Source organism: Citrus sinensis, chromosome 7, assembly GCF_022201045.2.
Source record: "Citrus sinensis cultivar Valencia sweet orange chromosome 7, DVS_A1.0, whole genome shotgun sequence".
Classification (NCBI taxonomy): Eukaryota; Viridiplantae; Streptophyta; class Magnoliopsida; order Sapindales; family Rutaceae; genus Citrus; species Citrus sinensis.
In genome coordinates, this window is record NC_068562.1 from 13,817,759 (window position 1) to 13,838,885 (window position 21,127).

At 32.0% G+C, this 21,127-nt stretch overlaps 1 protein-coding gene across 1 annotated transcript in view; it reads right to left on the reverse strand.

Moving 5' to 3' along the window:
* Window positions 1–1,423: 1,423 nt before the first annotated feature.
* LOC107176831 (putative UPF0481 protein At3g02645) overlaps window positions 1,424–21,127 on the reverse strand; it is a 41,124-nt gene continuing 21,420 nt past the window's right edge. The window contains exon 2 of the mRNA XM_052444017.1: window positions 1,424–1,822. Coding sequence (XP_052299977.1) covers window positions 1,655–1,822 — 168 coding nt within the window. The 3' untranslated portion in view covers window positions 1,424–1,654. The remainder of the gene's footprint in view (window positions 1,823–21,127) is intronic.

Genomic DNA, 21,127 nt, shown 5'->3' on the forward strand with positions numbered 1-21,127 from the left:
TATTTGAACTAATTGGATCGGGTTCGGTTAACAATTGCTTATCAATGATTTAACATATGTTACATAATATATTACACGTTACAACTATTTGTATTTGAACTAAACTCAAAACAAAAATTCGGGTTTGCCGTCTGCTGGATTTGGATGGAACTTGGAGGAGAAACTAGGTGATGTTATGTGTGGAGGCGTGGTGACTGTAGATCGGTCGGCGGTAATAGCAGATCTGGTCGCGGTCCTCGCAGAGCAACAGATCGGCTGGCAGTTGGCATAAGCGGTGACAGTGGCAAGCGTGTGTTGGCTATCGGCTGTCGGCTCTGTGTGTGTGTTTCTACTTGTGTAACTTGTGTTGAATGTTGACTTGAGGGCGAGGCAGTGACCCGTGAGGCGTGGGGGATGTGGTCTACTGGTTTTGTGCCTTTGTCTCTGTGATGTGTGTCGTATACGTGTGTGGTGTGTGAGATTGTGTAGTGTGTGGTGTGTGAGGCTGTGTAGTGTGTAGTGTGTGGTCTATGGTGTCACTAGTGCGTGCTGGATACGTGTGTGCTGTATATGTGTGTCAGTGTGTGCTTTTCACTTTCTTTTTTAAGCCACCCCGTTCGGGTTGTCGGATCACCCGATCCAATCGCGGTCCGATTGGGTTGGCAACATTTTGATCTGATCAGATATCATAGTCGATCCGATCTGATCCGAACTCGATTTTTTTCGGATTGGATCAGATCGAGTCGAGTCGGTTATTTTGCCCACCCCTAATTGCAATAAACTACTCAATGTGTTGTTTAATTTATTTTCTAAAGTACAAAATACATATGGCCCTCAGGTCATTATTAATTCCAATGTCATATGATATAATTTATTTATATTTTTTAACTATAATTTGATGGCAAACCAATTCCCTTCTTACTCATAAGAATTCGTTCCCTAAATTTTTTGTTTCCATTCAAACAGATTTTAGAAACTAAACGAACCGACACCTAAAAATATAATCTATTTAAGATTATGCTAATTACCTAAGAATTTTGATCCACTACTTATTTGTGTCTATCTTTTTATAATCTTCTATCAGGTATACATTTAAACGACGAATTACGTTCACGCCAAGGCGACCCCTAATTTTTTGAAAGTTTTAAAGAATAAGATAAAAATTGAAAAGTTTTCAAGATGACCGCAACTTATTTTTTAAGTATACTAATTTGTATTATATTTTGACAATCCCCAAATTAAAATCCTAGTTCTGTCACTGCATTCACTGATAGCACTGTAAGACTAGAATATAATTATATGTTATAATTATCTCTTGTCCAATAATTACCAATCATAAATATTAAAAAATAAATAAAAGTCACCACTAAATTTAAATCCAATTAGTTGGACTGACGAGGACATTTATCAAAGGAAGCCACTCAACCGTCATTGACATATATCCAAATTCTAAAATAATAAGAAACTTCCATATGCATTTTATTAATTTGAAGTAAACAGGACAAATTGGATTTGATCGGCAAGCAAGCATCTTAACAACCAGTAAAACAAACTTTATTTTTGTGATATTAATTCAAGCAACATCAACCCTATAAGTTTATTTTAAAAAAAAAAAAAAGACACACACACACACACACACTGACACACAAAACACCGCTTCAGTTTACACCTTGAATCAGGAAACCAATCCGTCAGAGTCTGAGACGAACTTGATTTTGCGACAATTATAGACTGAGCAAAAAGCTTGTAAAGTCATCAAGAGCAAGAGCATAATCGTAGCAAGCAACGTAAGAAATTGCCAAGAACCAAACACATAGTGCTTCATACTTTTCCAAAACTTCACCTTCCATTGGCTGTTGTAATGCTTGTTAATACCTTCAATCACTTTATCAATGTGTGGCACTTTCGTCAATCTAATTGATTTGCTCATTCCATTCCATAAATTAGTAACCTCTGCATCACTCTTCAATCTGTTTAAAATAATCCCTTTTTCCCTAAGCAACTTAACATCCTCTTCAGTATCAATAATCCCACTCATCAACTCTGTGTAACGAGTAAAGACCAACGGCCCTGATGCATTTGAAGCTTCATATGCCACTAAGTTTCTCAAGATGACCTCCGTGTTAACGTCAAAGCTGATGGTGGGAAGGTGTAATGTTGCCGTCTTTGTGTCAAAACGGACGGTTGAGATGTTACCCACAGTTGCTAAGAAACGAACCTGAGATTTGGCAAGCTCAGTGACTGAGGGGATTGTGATTTCTTCCACTAATGGTGGCTTGTTAATGTTATTGCTTGTGTGGGAGCTCTCATCATCTGACTTCTTGTCATCATTATCTTGTGGGAATAACAAATATTGAATCGGCTGGGCTAACATTGAAAATCCGGGGAGCTTGGAGAGCATTGTGAATGGCAATTTGAGGAAGAATTTGACAGGTTTTGATACAAGAAGCTTTTTGATAAAAAGGATAGGGCCTTTGTTGAGTTTTGAAAGCAGCTTCCAAATCTCACTGAAAATTTTTTTTACAAAAGTTGAGTCACCGGTGTCTCTTTCTTTCGGTTGCTTGTCATCCCCTTGATCTTCAACAACCTCAGTTATCTCGGACTTTTGTTCAACTTTTGGAACAATTGTGTCGTACAAAAAATCTAGCAAATGTGCACATTCTAGGACATCGATCATTGGCATGTCCTTCATCAGTGTAAAAGGCGAAAGTTCTTCGCAAAATCCCATTAGCATGGCCTGCAACATATCATCAGCTGATTCCAAGGATGAATATTGTAATTCAAGCATTTTTCTCAACACAAACAAGGGAATTTGATTCTCGAGCATCACCATATCTCTAAGTATCGCGTTATGAGCAGCTTTGGTGCCTGCATAATCAAGCAAATGTGACGTGGATGTGGAAGGAGACGTTGCACTCGACTTTCCTTCTTTTACAGCATAGATCTGAAGAAACTCAAGCAAGAACGATGCATCAATGGCCATCATCCAAGCTAGAGTCTCACTGTTGAAATTTAAGAACTTGTGGTAACAAGCTCGTATTTTTAGCTCAAGCTTTTTCAGTTGATCAACAATATACTGAAACTTGTGATCCCCATCGATATGTGTTTGAGCTCTTTTTGCTGCGGCGAGCTTGTACCATTCCATCTCGTGCAGCTCCGGACGAAAGTAATGATAAGGGCCAATTGCAACTTCTTGTGGTGTGTACGAATCGGGATTGCTAAACATCAATGTTTTGGGCACACTGAATATGCAGACGGGAAAATCAGTATCCGTTTCAAGTTCTTCTTCGAGTTTTCGACGGATGCTGATGATCCATTGATGTTCATCAAAAGTTGGATTTGGATTAGGATTAGAAGACATGGTTGATTGATTGGGGAGAACAAGGGACGAGTGTTTGTTTTCTTTGAGGGAAGGAACTTTGGTTTTGTTGGAATGATAATAATAGTTATCTTTCGGTGCTTAGATTAATTAGATACATTGAGTGGTGGGTGAAGCTAGCGAGCTAGTTATGGCAATTATATATTGCTTAATTTGGCGGCATGATAAATGAGGCACGTTTCACTACTAGAAAAATAGTCTTTACTAATACTTATTTAAAAGTATTAGTATGTACATACATTTGGACCATTTTCCACATTTAACAGATAGGTATTACTAATTACTAATAATAAAAAATTATTCTTTTAAATTTTGTTTCAATCCGAGTTTGAACCCAAGACCTCTTAAACCTAAAGCTTCTACATGAATCAAAAGACCACTAGACTACAAATTATTTTTAGTTTTTTTAAAACAATGCTTTTTAACTAGATAAAAACAAAACAAATGGACAAGTGTTATCCAAAATATAACAAAAACTTTTCAACTCCCTCTACCAAAATATTCGTTCCCTCCTAAGCTCCCCAAATCTAAAAAATCCCTAACACCCAAATTGTCGAAAAGTGCTCAGCTATGATCCTGTCAAACCGGCGACATAGGTCCGCCATTTGCCTTCAAAATCCTAACTTCTTTCTTTTCTTATTTTATGATTTCAGATCTTTATTATTTTCATCAGATCTTGAGTTTTTTTTTTAATTGTTCTTTTAGGTTTAAATAAGTGATTTGGAGAAGAGTTTCTATGTTTCTTTGGCTATTTGGAAGAAACTAGAAGGTAAAGATTCTGCTTTTATTGCATTTTTTTTGCTGCTACTTTCTTTTCTTTTATTGGCACTAGATAGCCTTTATTGTATCTACTTTGGAAAATATTGTGTTTAGGGTGATTGTCACTATAAGGTTTACTTTATTTCACTGATGAACGATATTAAACATTTTTTACACTAAAACCCTAAAATTTTCTAATTTGAGAATTCTTAAGAGCAGTGTGATTATGCTGAAATTGATGGTTTATATTGGTTCATAGCGTGTTATGTTGATATAACTTATTGCTTATTAACCATTTGTTCATGTGTTATTAGTTTTTTTTTTTTTTCAAAAGCAATCGTTTCATTCTTTTCTTTTCGACTATTATTTTTGGGTTTTTTTCATATTGAATATATTTCAATTTTTATTCACTATAAATAGTTTCATTGGATGATTACTTATTACAAATTATCAAATAAATGTTTTTATAAAGGAAAAGTTTGAAGGATGCGGCTTAGGTTGAGAAATGAGGTGTCTTTATCATTTCTTTAATGGATTTGTTTACTAGGCAAAACATAAATTTATTTCTTCAGTTCATTACTAAGGTAATATTAGATTTGTTTTATTTATATTTATATTCATAATAAGGCAATATTTGCTTCAGCTGTTTTATTTTTCTTATTTATATTTATATGATTCATGGCTAAAATCATAAGACTTGTTTATAGGACAAATGGGAATAATTTTTTTTTTTGGTTGAAAATTTTCTAAGAAATTTGGTGTAGAGATAACCATGAATTTATAGCAAATTAATGTTTGATGAATTATTGTATCCGATAGAATTATCCTAGTTTAAGATTTGAAGATTTTCAAGAAATTATTTTGGCTAATAAGCATATGAGTAATAGCTTGAAAATTAATTTATTGCATCTGCATAGTGTATTAATTTTAAGAACTATGAATTATTTAATGAATGTTTTAGAAAAAATAATTATGTATATATATGCATGTCTTAACATATAATGATTATATTTTGAAGTTTGTTATCTTTTTCTTTTGTTTCCCCCTTTCTAGGTTTAGGAAGAATGTTGAAAGTGAAATGAGACTACTTTTGGGTGATGATGTCAATCAAGTTTAAGAAACGTTACTTGTGATTAGAAATATATAATGATTATATTATAATTCTATTTTAATTTCTTTTATCTTTTTAAAGTGTTATATTCAGGGAAAACTAATAATGCTTAATTAAAATAGAGGGTGATAGTCTTTAAATGGTTCATGTAATCATATTTAAGTAGTATAATAAATCCATATTTACTTTACAAAGGCTTAGCTAAGTTTGAAAATATTATTTTTTAAGAAGTAATAATTTTGGAATGAACTCTCAAATTATTGAAATATTTTGTCCAAACTTTACCATATGTTTGAAATAATTAAAGTTAAATGTGTATGTTTGTTTTGGAAATTTTGGAATGAATTCGGTTTATAACTGATTTTTAATCGATTTTTCAAAATGGTTGGTTGCTGTCCAATCTTTCATAAATTACTCATGTATCATGTTTGGTGGGGCAAAACAATAGTCTAAAAGTGTCTGAATGAGCTGAAATTTGGAGAAACTAAATTTCTATATGCATACTTCAAATATGAAAAATTTAATGTTGATTGAACTTGCAGATTATGTTTAATGATTTTTCAAACTCCGCTGCTCTGCAACAAGTTCTTTTGACAGAACTGTTTATTAACTTTTGATCTTACAAAACACCAGCATAATAATATCATAATAACCTCAAATTTTAATATGTTGTTCATTCATATGTATAGTTAAAAACTTGAAAATATCATTCCAATGTATTAAGTATCTTAAATTTTATAAATATGTATTTAAGTACCAATTGCTACTGTAATCTTTCATAGACAATTTTGAGTTATACACAAATTTTAGATACATGATGCTCCCCTGGTTAAATAAATAAGTAGGCAGCAAGGTTATTGGATTTCTTTAAGGGAATGAATGAAGTCAGTCCCTACACTAACTACTTGGCTGATGCCTTAACAATTAATTGCTCAACATTATGATGCAGTTACTGGGAATTTAGTGACTAATTTTCAACAAGCAATTGTACTTTTACTGAGCTGTCGTTGTTACTCTATGTAGAGTCATTAACTTATTAAAAATAACATTTACCGAAAGAGAATAATCATTAACTCCCTTTTTTCTTATTTATATCTATAGTTGAATAAACTATAATCTTTGGTATTTTTAAGGAAATAAACTACAATTTTCTTATTCACTAATTTTTCTTTGAAATAACTGAGTTTACTTATAAATAGCGTATGAATATTTTTTCTCTGGAACAAAATAGATTTATTTCTATTAACCATTGTTTCTCTAATGGTTGGGAATTGGCAGCCACTTTTTTCCCCTTTTTTCCATGTATTCATATACAGATTTGATCAATGTGTTTGCAGTGTTTCTTCTGCAACTTCATTTGTAGCCTAACCCATCTAGTCTATTGAACGAAGAAGCTCCTGGTGTGATACCGCAGTTGCACTACCTATGTTTAAAGAGTGAAAGGCAATCATCCTTATGAACTTAACTTCTAGATGTGTTAAATTCACTCACAATTAGTATGCATTTGATTGGATTGTAGAAATTTTTATGTACTTAATTTAGATTATTCAGTAATGAAAGTATGATATCTTGTATCTTGTTTATTGATGTATTTGGAATTTGTGATATATACTAATAATATTTAAATATGAAATGAAAGATTTTGTAATATAAATTGATTTTTTTGGTTATTTTTTGATGCCTTTTAATTTTGTCAATAAATCAATACGCAATGATCCAATTCAATTTTTTATTTTTTTAAATAAATTAAACAGTGATATCATGGTAATAGTTATCATAGACACTAACAAAATATCAACAACTACTAACACTATGATGTCATAATATTGGTGATATTGTAGTGATAGTAATCACTGACACCGTATTCGCGTCACCATAAACAAGTGTCACTATTTTTCTGACTGTCGGATTACTGACACAATTAACAAGTGTCACTAAAAGTAATTACTGACACTATTCTAATGTTAATAAAGACCCTTTTTTTAGTAGTGCTTTCCTCATGGATATGGATTTTTATTTTATAATTTATGGGAAAGTGAGTGAAACCCATGTTTGTCTAAACTAAGCATTAACCCTCTTGTGTTTCTCTTGAAGACAAACCTTTGCGCTTTGATTTTTCAAGAGAGAGAGGGGGAAAAAAATTAAGCAAAGTTTGGGAGTATTTTGGACTTGAATAAAAGTGTTTTCAAATAACCATTTTTTTTTCTTTTTGTAACTTTATTGTTATGCTTGATTGAAGATTTTTTTTTTAATAAAAAATATCATTACATCTATAAAATCTATCACAAATTGATCAAAACGTGCAAACAAAAATATGTTGGGATTTATATATCTTGATGAAGCATATTGTTGAAGCCTATTTTGAGAAAGATAACTTAAAAAACTCAAATGATGAAAGAGAAATATGCTTTCACAATATTTAGGGAGTTAGGAAGACATAAACCCAAAACTTAAAATATAAGATGAGAAAGTATACATCCATAAGGAATGGCAATGGTACACGCAAACCTGCAAATCCGCCTAAACTCGCCTGACAAAACCCGCCTGATGCGGGTAATTTTATGACTTGCGGGCGGGTTTGGTATTATAAATTGAAACTCGCACTAGGTTATGGGTGGGTTTGGTATTAGTCAAATATCTGACGGATGCTCGCATGGATATCTGTCAACCTGCATCTTTTTTTAATTATTTTTTAATTTAATTTTAATCGAAAAATATTTAAATCTAAAAATATACTTATTGTAACTTTGATTGAATTTCTTCAACTTAATGCATAGATTATTTTATATATATTGTGTAATTTACTTATTATAATTTTGTATGGACTATTATTCTTTAGCTTAATGCATGGATTATTTCATTATTATAATTTTTTTCTTCAAATTAGTAACTACACTGTATTATTCTTTAAAAAATATTAATCTTAATCATTATTGTAGGAATCGTGTTGAATGGGTGCAAATGGTGGTGAATGAAGATATTCTCTTGAAGCTTGTGTTGAATATGAAATGATAATTATTATGTTTAAATACTAGTTTGTAGCTTTTTTTTTTTTATAGATTTGTGTATTTTATATTTAACTTTGAGAATTCGTGTTGGATTGATGTTAAAATTTTAATTTTGGCATTTGCATTGGTTAAATTTAGAATTGAGTATGTTATGTGGAATTTTAGGTTATTATTATAAATTTATATATTTAACATTTTTTATTTTAAATGTGTAAACCCGCAAAAAAACTGCCGGATATCATTGTGGGTTTGGTAATTGTCAAAACTCACTGCGGGTGAGTTTTCTTAAAAAAACTAAAACCTGCAGCAGGCTGCAAGTGTGTTTGGTAATTTAAATTTTATGCAGGTATGGGTTTGGTAATGGCAAACCCGCTTTGGACGGTGCCCATTGCCATCCCTACATTCGTCACTAGTTCAAAGAAAAGAGTGATAGACAATTTAAAATATATTTAAAAAATTAGAAAATTTTTAAAGTGAGCTTGGTAATGTTTTATCTTTTAAAATAATTGTTGTTAACATGTTGTAGAAATAATTAATTGTGAAGAGAATTAATTAAACATTTAATAAAATTTGTTTCTAAAAGTGCTATTAGTTTTAAAAGCATCCATCTATGTTTGGTAAATCTTACTATTTAATTGCTGTCAGAATATAAATGACTGAATTGAACATAATATTGAAGAAAATTTGTTTAAACATTCATACATGTATATAAAAATATTTTTTATTGTGTACTTCTAATAATTAATAACTAAAATAACCACTTTTATTTTTTATTTTGTTATCTCAATATAATTGGTAATGATAATAATATTTTTGAGTTAATGATTTATTTCCTAATATAATAAAGATAATTATATATATATATATATATATATATATAATCATTTTTAGGTGTAAACTCCCTCATTTATTTTAATGCAGATATATTGTTAAGCCCTGTGACTTAATAAAATTATTTTTTAATGCACTATAAAGGCCTGCGACTTAATAGCATTATTTATTAAAGCGCGCGGCTTAAAAGTATGTTTGCTTGAAAAAAAATGGGGGCACCTGCACTAGAGAAGAACTGTATTAAGTATAAAAATAAGTATAAAAAGCTATTTATTCTCTGTTTTTCAAACATGCTATAAAATGAAGTGACTTTGCTAAAAGTAATTAGTAAAAAAATTTACCAAATATCAAAATTAACTTTTAGTTTTTTAAAATTACTTTTGAACCCAAATAGGTCCTTAATTACTTATGAATGACCTTGACAAAGTAATAAATATGAACATATTTTTCAATAGAGTTATGGAGTTTATATAGGAGGTTGGAGATAAATAATATAATTAATAAATGGAATACATTTAACACGAGTTCTATTGATCGTGTTAGGGTTATAATTAAGGCGGCATGCGCAAAGCAGAGACGGTCAATGGTTTAAAAAAAAAACATTGTTTGTAGGGATGGCAAAAATCCCCACGGGGATGGGTACCCTCGGGGATTTTCCCCATTCGGGGAGGGTACGGGGATAATTTTATACCCAATTTTTTTTTCGGGGAGGGGACGGGGAAAATTTTTTACCCAACTTTTTATTCGGGGAGGGGACGGGGATGAGGTGGAATCCCCATCCCCTACCCATTTCCCCATTTTAATTTTTAATTTTATTTTTATTTTTAAAATTACTAATAAATAAATAACAAAATTATAAATATTGTTAAAAATAATAAATATCAAAATAGTTGTATGTTGGGAAAGTGGTCACCCTTTGCCGGGAATTAGTTGAAGAGTATTAATTGAAGTTTTCACCAACTGTTTATTGCTTTGATTATACTGGTAGTAGTTCTTCTACTAGATCTACAGGGGATTCTTATAAGAAAGCAACCAAATGGATGACAGGTTTTAATGATTATGTAAACAATGGAGATTGTGCAGTTGTTGCAGATGAATTAGATTCATATTTGGATGAGAAAGTTATATCTCGGATGGAAGATTTTAATATTTTGAGTTGGTGGAAGACAAATGCTAATAGGTATCCTACATTAGCTCGAATTGCTAGAGATATTTTGGCAATTCCAATTACAACAGTTGCTTCTGAATCAGCTTTTAACACTAGTGGTAGAGTTGTGAGCTCATACCATAACAAACTTCATTCAAGCACATTGGAGGCCTTAATGTGCTGTCAAAGTTGGTTACGAGCTTACAATAGCGGTATGAGTTTATTTTAATATGATTAATTTAAAATCGAAAATAAAAAATGTATTAGACTATTAATTATTCGGGGACCGGGGACCCTCGGGGATCCCCTGTTATTATTCGGGGAGGGGATGAGGATTCTCTCAAGCAATTTTGACGGGGACGGGGAGGGGACGGGGACATATGCAAAACATCGGGGATGGGTATGGGGAGATTGGTCCCCTCCCCTCCCCTCCCCATTGCCATCCCTAATTGTTTGATTATTTTATTTGCACCACGATTGCAGAAAATTCGGATATTTTAATAAAATCCCTAACGTTTGATAAAACATCCCAAATATTGTATCATTTTAAGAAGTTGAAAAGTAAGTCTCTAATTATTATTAAGTAAATTGTTGAATTTTAAATTATATTTGAAATTATTGGATTTTAATTTTTGCAGATCTTGATATCTAAAATATTCGCTTGCAATCCATGCGGATATTACCCGCATTCGGATCCGTATTTTTTTTTTTTTTTGCAAATCCATATGCAAATGCAGATATAAGAATATCAATTAGTCGGATCCGGATTTTACCATCGCTAATTTTAATTCAGTCAAATTCCATTATTCATTACTCCTTTAAGTTCATTTCATGGAAATGAAATTCGTCAAGTTCAAAATCAATGGCAAATACTCATTAAAAGTGAATGGAGGCTTAATATTCAAGAACAAGACATGCTATTGCAACAGTTGAGCTGTTACAAGTGAAATATACGTGTTTCATATTTATAGAGTAGTATTAGCTATCCCAGAAGTTCTTGAAAACCGTTGCGACATGCACCACAGAAAGATCATAGAATAGTGAATTAATAATAATGTAAAATTATACTCCACTTATGAGCATCATATTAATTGGGATAGTTTTGGAATGATTAGCATAAATGTACATAAATTATTGATTTATCGATATCTCCTCTTTTATAAACTTATGTGGAGCTTTTAATAAACTATAGTAGGCAAGATTGACATTTTTTTTAAAATTTTGAAAACTCTCTGTTAGTTTCAAGCCAATTAATAAAAGCCTCATTTTGTTCAATTTTCTTCAAGGCAAAAAAAAGTCTTTCGTCATTTCTCCAATTAATCCAACATGTCCTCTAATCCAAACCCAAGCTTCGATGAGCGTCAATGGATCATCAACATCCGCCATACTCTCAAAGCAGAGCTTGAAAATGAAACAGATTTTCCTGCCTGCATATTCAATGTGACCAAAACCTTGATGTCTACTGATCCTGCTTCTTATACTCCACAAGAAGTTGCAATTGGCCCTTACTATTTCTGGCGTCCTGAGCTCTATGGGATGGAGAGTTATAAGCTCGCTGCGGCGAAAAGAGCTCAGAAACAACTCCACGGTGACTATACTTTTGAGCATATTGTTGATCAATTGAATGATCTTGCGCTGTAGATCCGAGCTTGTTATCACAAGTATTTGAATTTCAGTGATGAGACTCTAGCTTGGATGATGGCCATTGATGCATTGTTCTTACTCGAGTTTCTTCAGATTTATGCAATGAATGATGATGAGTTCTGCGACTGCAACTTAACTTTAATATTAGATTAGACTTTAGCGGCTTAAGATTTTGGGTCAAACGGTTTCTCTGACATAATATTAAAGCTTAAATTTGATGTTCAAGTTCCTTGAGATGCGTAAATTCTACTTTTAAACCCATTTTAAATTTATGGGCTTGTTCTCGAGTTTCTATCTCCCAGAAATGTCTTTTCCGTTTTATATGTCTATTAGACCCATGTTTGTAAGTTAAGACAAATTAACTTACTTTTATATTTTGGCCCATTTATCTCTTAATAGCAATGCAATGTTTGTAACTCGTGTTTAGGAGATGGTCTGTTTAAAACATATCTTTAATATAATTATTAAACTCTTACCTATCAGCTTAATTTTTTGACAGTTTCTTAATAATCATAGCCACATTTCTAGTTGAAGCAGCTCCTCTAACAATTTTTGTCATATTTGGTTGATTATGCAGACAGAAAAGCTGCTCATAACGCAATTCTTAGAGATTTAGTGATGCTTGAGAACCAAATTCCCTTATTTGTTTTAAGAAAAATGCTTGAAATTCAATATTCATCCCTGGAGTCAGGATATGACATGTTGATGTCAATGTTAAAAAGGATTCTGTAAAGAGCGTTCACCTCTCAAGATGAAGGACAAGCCATTGATCAAAATTTCAGAGTGTGCCCATTTGCTAGACATTCTATAAGACACATTTGTGCCAAAAGCTGAACAAAAAGCTGAGATAACTGAGGTTGACGACCAAGGCGAAGCCATGCAACCCGAGGAAATACATTCGGACTACACAAAAAGGTTAATCAGTCAGCTTTGGAAGCTGCTGCTTTCAAGGGTAAATAAAGGCCCTATAAAACTTATTAAAAAGCTTGTTGTATCAAAACCTACCAAACTGTTGTCCAAATTGCCCTGGAAAACCTTTCAAGATGTAGTGTTCCCACAACAGAATGTAGAAAAGAAATCAGATGATGAGAGCTCCACCTCAAGCAAACACATGAACAAGCCACCATTAGTGGAAGAAATCACAATTCCTTCTGTCACTGAGCTTGCCAAATCCAATGTTCGTTTTTTACCCACTGTTGGCAACATCTCAACCGTCCGTTTCGATGCAAAGAAGGCCATATTACACCTTCCAACCATCAGTTTAGATGTTAATACAGTGGTGGTATTGAGAAACGTAGTAGCTTATGAGGCATCGAGCGCATCAGGGCCATTGGTTTTGACTCGTTACACTGAGTTGATGAATGGGATTATTGATACTGAAGAGGATGCCAAGTTGCTTAGGGAAAAAGGGGTTATAGTGAACGGATGAAAGAGTGATGCAGGGGTTGCTAATCTGTGGAATGGGATGAATAAATCAATTAAAATGACAAAAGTGCCGCGCTTAGATAGAGTGATTGAAGATGTCAACAAGTATTACTACAACAGATGGAAGGTTAAGTTTGGGAAATATATGAAGTTTTATGTGTTTGGTTCGTGGAAGTTCCTTACATTACTAGCTACCATTGTGCTCTTGCTCTTGACGACATTGCAAGCGTTTTGCTCAGTCTATAACTGTCGTAAATTCAATCTTGGCTCAACCTCTGAATGACAAGCTTTGCGCGGTGCCTTCGTTACGAGAATTATATCGTTTTTTTCTACTTCAATTATTGCTTTCAAGGAAAAGTTCAAATTTTTTTGTCCCCATTTACTGTATGGAATTTGATTTGCTGTAAAATTGTAAATTGCGTGTGAATGTAACGAAGTAAAATTTTAGTTTGCTCTATATTCCATTTGGAGCAAATAGAGTAATGCTCCCATAATGTTGTGTTACAAAATTTATATCTCAATGATGTGGCAATTAAGAAATTATCTCATTCATGGTAAAATACGGAGTGAATGGATAAGGAGTGTGTACAATATAAGTGAACATGCACGTCAAATTTCAACAAGACACCATGTCTGATGAGTATATGATCTTATAGTCCTCATAATTTGAGCTATATCTTTCGATGATTCTTTTTATTCTCAACAACTATCAAAAACACCTTTGTCATTTGTTTGGTAGTTGTTGGATCTTACTATTTAACGGTAAAATTATATTTATGTACAATAAATTCAAACAAATTTGTCCTACCACTACTAGAAAAATGGGCTACCATGACAGAGAATATATGTCATCCGACCCCCCTTATGACAGAGTTTCCATCTATCATTGTAGCCCCTCTCACAAATCTGTGACAACGTTTTATCTATCATGTTCCTATGACAGTGTTTATCCATCACACATATGTCATGAACCAAGTGATGTTCGATTTGCAAAGCTTTCGGGAATTAATTGAAAATTTTAGCGGGTAATTTAAATTATTTTGAATTTGGCGGGTTTCTTCAAAATCTGCATATATTAATGATTCACATTCTCTGTCAAGAGATTTAAGGTTTAAAAAAATAAAATTATTATTTTCAATTTTGAAATTATATTAATACTAATTAGCATTATTTAAATTACAGAATTTTGAAATAGAAATAGAAAAAGTCACATTTTAAAACTTGAATGAACAAAAATAAAATTACATTCAAATTCATAAAACTATCTAATATCAAATAGCACTATACACTAAAAATTCCAATCACTTGAAACTTCCAACAAATAGCATCATCAAAATACATTGTCTATCATATCTCATAAATCCTTTACAATATCCAATCATCAGCCTATCACTAGAAAAACAATTAATCCATAAAAAAAACATTGATATTAAATTCCCGAAAGCCACCAACATCACCTGAAAAATAGATTAACCAAAAAAATACAGATTAACATGTTGACCACATACAATTAATCAAATTCACAATAAAGTTCACCAATGTGTAATTGATTTAATCAGCTTTGATACCAAAGGGAAAATGAGGATAAATAACCCCAGAGGAAAAAAAATCACATTTGACAATTGACATAATGAAGCAGTAAACCTTATGAGTTGTAAAAGAGAAATAGGAAAGGGAAAATAAGGGACATCTTCAATGCATGTAGTTTATATTAACTTTTTTTTTTGTTCCTAAAGATGTATTAAGAGGAACAAGGATATTCATTCAATGCATGCATCTCCGATTTGTTAATCTAATTATTCTCCTATTCCTGTTAGTTAATAAGGGAGTCAATAAGATTTTAATTTAACAATATAGCAGTGACAATTAACTAGGTCTTCATTAAGAGTTGTTGAATTAGAAAAGATTTAAGTATAAACAAACTATTGTGCAACATAATACATACTGAAGAGAAATATCGAACCAAGTGCAATGCCAAATACAAGAAAAGAGAATTTTTAGTCTAGCCTTCTATAGATTTCAATTCTGAATTTCTTTATGCACCAAAAGGAGTATATTTCAAAGACTACAAATTAATTAATGCAAAACATCTAAAAACATAACAACTTTCCATACATAATTAAACAAAATCCACCAAAATCAAGCTAATAAAAAGAAAGGTAAAAGTTCTAAAAATCCAAAAGAGGATATCAAAAAATTCTAGAATCACCAGAATCTCCCCATTCTATCAACCTTAATGCCATGCTTGTAGGCGTGTAAACACTGACCCTATCCAACTCAAAGAAAGAAAACGCGGGCTACTATTCTCATTTGGATTACATCACATTAGCATTTGAGATATTTTTACTTTAATGTTTCAAAGAGAAGAATTTTTGTTAAAGCAAGATTTTCAATAAATATGTTTAAAGGAATGCTCATTGTCCAAGGATTTAAAAGGATACCGAGTATAAGTTTGTTTACAATATATTTTTTATTTTTCTTTTTTCTTGTTAAACTACGATAAACTGAAAAATACAAGTATATCTTGATTTTAAAAATCAACCAAGACAAGAAAATAGAATGAACAACTATTCTTATAGGAAACGAATGGAAAATCTCTAAATGTAGTCATTGGTTTATTAAGGATAGTTGGAACCATAAACAGTGGATAAGTTTCTAATGAAAATAATAAAATCCATCATCTATATAAATTGAGAAAAAATAAATTTCATGTCAAAGATCTAAAAAATTTGAAGGAAACCTGATAGTAAAACAAATATTCAATTCATAATAGTATGAATAATAAAAACATTATTGTCAACTAGAAAAGTAAAGTTGCTTTGTGTTTTTGTCAGCCAGTCCTATTGTTTTTAGCAAAACAACAAACCTTAGCATTTTAATTGGTAACAAATCAGAACCAACATAAAAATAAAATTAGAAAAGATATAGAGATGTATTCTACCATTGTGCAATGCTGGTATCGTCACCGTCTATTCAATAAAGATCAATGGCCCCCTTAGACAGGACATAACTCGAGTGATAGGAAAAGAAAATTAAATAGTTGTCATGAGCTATCCAATCAAATATTTCAAAGATGATGCTAAAACAAACCAATGTAAAAACATTATTACCTTGAACCATTATCACCAAAGCAGTGAAGTCAAACCACAGTGGCTTGCTGTCTACCTTTGCCTGACTACATAGGTCCTTCCGAACTGATCTAGTGTTTTTCTAATAGTTTTAACCCCTGAAAAAAAAGTCATCACAAAATTCAATAATCAAGATTAATGATGAAGAATTTTACATACGTAACAAAAACCCATAAGTACTAACAAAAGAATTTCATAATGAAAGTTTTTTTAATAAACCTCAACAAAGCTTTGTCAAGAGAAAACATAAATTACAAAAATGATAGAGTATAAAATAAATAGGGGAGAATAGAACAGCTAAGCCCCTTTTCAGCAAGTATCGAAATGAAGTAAATAACAATGGCACATGTTAGCTAAAACGGTAATAGAGGTTCTTTAATTTTTTTTTTTTTTGAAGAAAGCCATGAGTCTCTAGAGGGTCAGTAGTTCCTAGAGAAGAGCCCAAGTTTTCCAAAGTTACTGTACTAAATACACAACAGGCTGAATCAAATTTTATTGGAAGAATTATTGTACAAAACCATTGCAATTAACCCCAAATTACAACCAACCAAGCCCTAGTAATTTAATTGAGAGTTAATATATGAAAAATGCAAAATTCAACACTATCACCTCGACCGATACCTAACCTGCAGGGAGGGAAACAGAAGACCATTTGTACCAAAAAGCTCACTTCGCTTTGAACAGTGACAGTGAGGTTGGGGAATCAAATTCAAGGTCACGTGGCTGTAGCCCTCCTGACTTGCTGCAAAATGTGCAATTTGAGTTTCGACTCTAGTCCCCGGCCCCATTGCAATGTCCGCTAACTCAACCTTTCCTCTGAAATGTTTATTTTTTAGGGTATTATTACTCAATATATGAAAAATCCAATTGAGGAACAAAAGAATAGAGAAGAACGAAATTTATTTACCTTCATCAACTGGAGCGATAGTGAGGGTTTCTTAAAAAACGATCGGTGAGTTTGAAGGATTACTCAATAGCAAAGGATTTAGGGTTTGGAGGAGAACAACAACTTCTACATGGCAAATAACAACAATTTCGAAGGATTAAGGGTGTATTTTTGTCTTCTTTATTAGTGAGGGAAGAGCCTCAAATTTTGACTTAGGGTTTTAATTTTGGATTTCTCACTTGCAGCGAGGAATCTAATCTATTAAAGTTGTACAACACTTGGAAATTATTTTAGTTAAGTGTCTAGCTCATAAACGACGTAGTTTCCTCTTTGTAAATTCTATTTTGATTTTAGTTTAATTAAAAGCTTTCAATTGTTGCAATAAATTAATGAATTGACGTCATTGTTTTTTGTTGAAACGACGTCACTTTTGTGAACTACTTAATAATAAATTAAAAATAAATCGAAAATGAATAAAATATATTATTTTTTTATTATAGCTTGTGATAGAAATTTAGTTTGTCACATAAGTATCATGTAGTTGTGATACATAAAAACTTTGTCAAATGTCTATCATACATTCTTGATAAATAACTAATTTTCTATTATCTATCACAAAAAATCTGTCATAGTAAGTCATTTTTCTAGTAGTGTACAAACAAGCGAAAAGTAGATGATAATTAAATAAATTTTAATATAAATAAAACTATGATATAAACGTAATGTTTAGAAACACAAGAACTAAATGGATAATTGACACAAAAAATTATCAACCAAGCACGTAAGGTTTACCCCTTATAAGAAATTCTATAAAAGTTCAAAATTTTTTCTATTTCATACCCAGTATATGTAATTTATATCAACTATTTACTGAAAAAAAATTACCCTTTTAAAATGACTAAACAGAAGCAAACAAGAATTAAAGTGTGGTCATTTTGTAATGGTACTATTGTAATATATATTGTAAATAATAAGTGTAAATTTATCCTTACAGAATAATTTTTGAGTAGATGACTAATAATTTCTCTTGACTCAAACGAAAAGAATTAAATGAGCATTTAACTCATGTTTGATATACAACATGAGGGGAAGTAGTTCTTAAAGTAGCATTAATTCTAGTGGTTAATTTCTAACTTATTTAGAGAAATATATACAGTACATTTTTTACTCTCATTAAATATAGATCAGGTTTCATTTCTTTTTTTTATTTTTTCTTTCTTTTTCTGATTTGGGAGTAGATACTGGACTGCAATCTTTCATGACATATTTAGCTAGGATATCAGCAATATATTTTGCTTGTGTCAAATAAACTCCATTTGCTGACTTGTTGACTTCAATCCCCACAAAATAATGAATCTCCCCCAGGTCCTTTAAAGCAAAGGTTTGATTCATATTTTCAATGACTTGTTGAATCATTGAAGGACTAGAACCAATGATAATAATGTCATCAACATAGACTAAAACAAGAGTTACATGACCACTGCTCCAGTTGTAAAAAAAAGAATTATCAGATTTTGAATGCTGGAAATGCCATTTAGAAATCCTTGCAGCCTTGAATCTATCAAACAAGACTCTGAGTGCATGTTTTAAGCCATACAATGCTTTATTTAACTTGCAGATGTGATGAGGCTTAGTTGAATCAACAAACCCTTCAGGTTGAGGCATATATACATCTTCAACTAGAATGCCATTTAGAAAGGCATTGTTGACATCCACCTGTCTAACCACCCACTGATTTAACACTGCTAAGCTGAGGACAACTCTAATAGTTGATGCTTTAACCACTGGGCTAAAAGTCTTTGTGTAATCAATTCCAAGTGTTTGATGAAACCCCTTAGCAATAAACCTGGCTTTATATCTTGAAACTAAACCATCTGAGTTTTTATTCTAAAAACTCATTTGTTTCCAACTATTTTTACTGGAAGAGTAGGTAAAACCAAATTCCAGGTGCAATTAGTTTGAAGTGCAAGAAACTCTTCTCGCATAACTTTATACCACGTAGTAAATTTTTCCAGGTGTGATTCTCTTAATTTTTCCAATTTGATGATGGATATGTGGACAAGGGTGTCTAAAATGAATGCTAGAAGTAGTGAGTAATGAGGAAAAGGTTCTGAACTCCCTTCCCCAGTCAGTTTGAAAAGTTTTGATACAAAGTTAAAGATGTTTTTCAATAAAGGTTTTGAAATTGGTAAACACTTCAAGGGCATCAGAATTAGCTGATAATGGAATATCCAGGTGAATCTACTTTAATAATCTAAGATGGACAAATAATTGATATATTCTTGAGTAGAACAAACATGAGAGAGATCCCAAAGATCTGCATATATCAGTTGTAAAGATGCTAAAGTTTTAGTTTTAACTGAATCAAAATGTAGCATATGATTTTTACGCCAAATTGACATGCAATACAGAACTTCAAGCTTTCAATCTTATTATAAGCAGCAGAGTTATTACAAGTTTTGAGTATAGTTTTGAGAGTATAGGATGCAGGGTGTCCTAGTCTTCTATGAAGAAGATTTACATAAATGGAATTCTTTGTAACAACTAATAGACAAGATTTTTTTATTTAATTCACAGAGATTGACAATAGTAGACTTATCAGAATTGAAAACAGAACAACAAGCAAAAAATGACTGAAGTTTATTTGGACCAACTGAACTAAGAAAGACTGACTGAGCTGTAGCATGTGGAGAGACTCTATATAAGCCACCTTTAGCAACACCTTCAAGTAAAATTGTTCCTATGTTCCTGGCCTTTACAAAACACAAATTACCAAGAAATTCAACAGTAATTTGATTGTCAGCCAATAGTTTTGAAATGTTAAGCAAATTTTTGGTAATATAAGGAACATGAAGAACATGATTAAGCAATAAGGGTTCAGAAGTTGATGTATCAAGCAAAACAGATCCTACATGTGCAATAGCTAATGCATTTCCATCTCCAACAAATAATTTTTCAGTACCAGTATAAACTTGAGAATGTAAGAGTTTACCTAGATCATTGGTAATGTGATTTGTTACTCCATTGTCGATATACCATGAATGATCTTCAATATGTTCAGGTGATAGAAGTAAAGAAGGCATAGCTGAAGAGGATGAAGCACTGGATTGTCCAAGATTATTATTTCCATGACCAGAGGCAAAAGTAGATGGTCCAGGAGTAAATGAATAATAAGCAGAATGGTTACTAACAGAGTGATCTGGATACACTATATTGCCATCATAGCCAAAACGCCTTGGTGCATAGGAAGGACTAGCAGTTTATCCAAAACCTTTGCCACCATTACCATTAAAAGCTCTTTCTCTGCCATATTGCCCTTGATTAGGTTTAAAACCACCATTCACATTACCTCTGCCATAGTTTTTCTATGGAACAAAAGATGAATTGTACCTATTCTTGCACCTATTGGCTGCATGTCCAGGTATAAAATAGATCTGACAAACAATTTCAGAAGAATTACCACCATTATTGAGCTATTCATAACTATAGCCATTGAAACCTCCAAAGCCTGAGTTATTTCCCCCTCCAAAATTATTTCCATAATTCCTCTGAAAATTACCATTATTCTTTCCAGCATGTGAGTTCTTCTGAGCAATATTTGATGTTGTATTGTGCATCACATCACTAGTAATCTTCCATTTCTTTTGTTTAATTCTATTTTCATGACTCAACAGCAAAAAATATAGTTCATCTAATGTTATCTTCTCACCTCTAGGTAAAACTACTATGACTAGAGATTTATAGTCTGAGGAATCAATACCAGTTAAGACATGCATCACAAGATCACTTAACTCGACAGGCTTTCCAACTAGAGCCAAAGTATCAGTTAT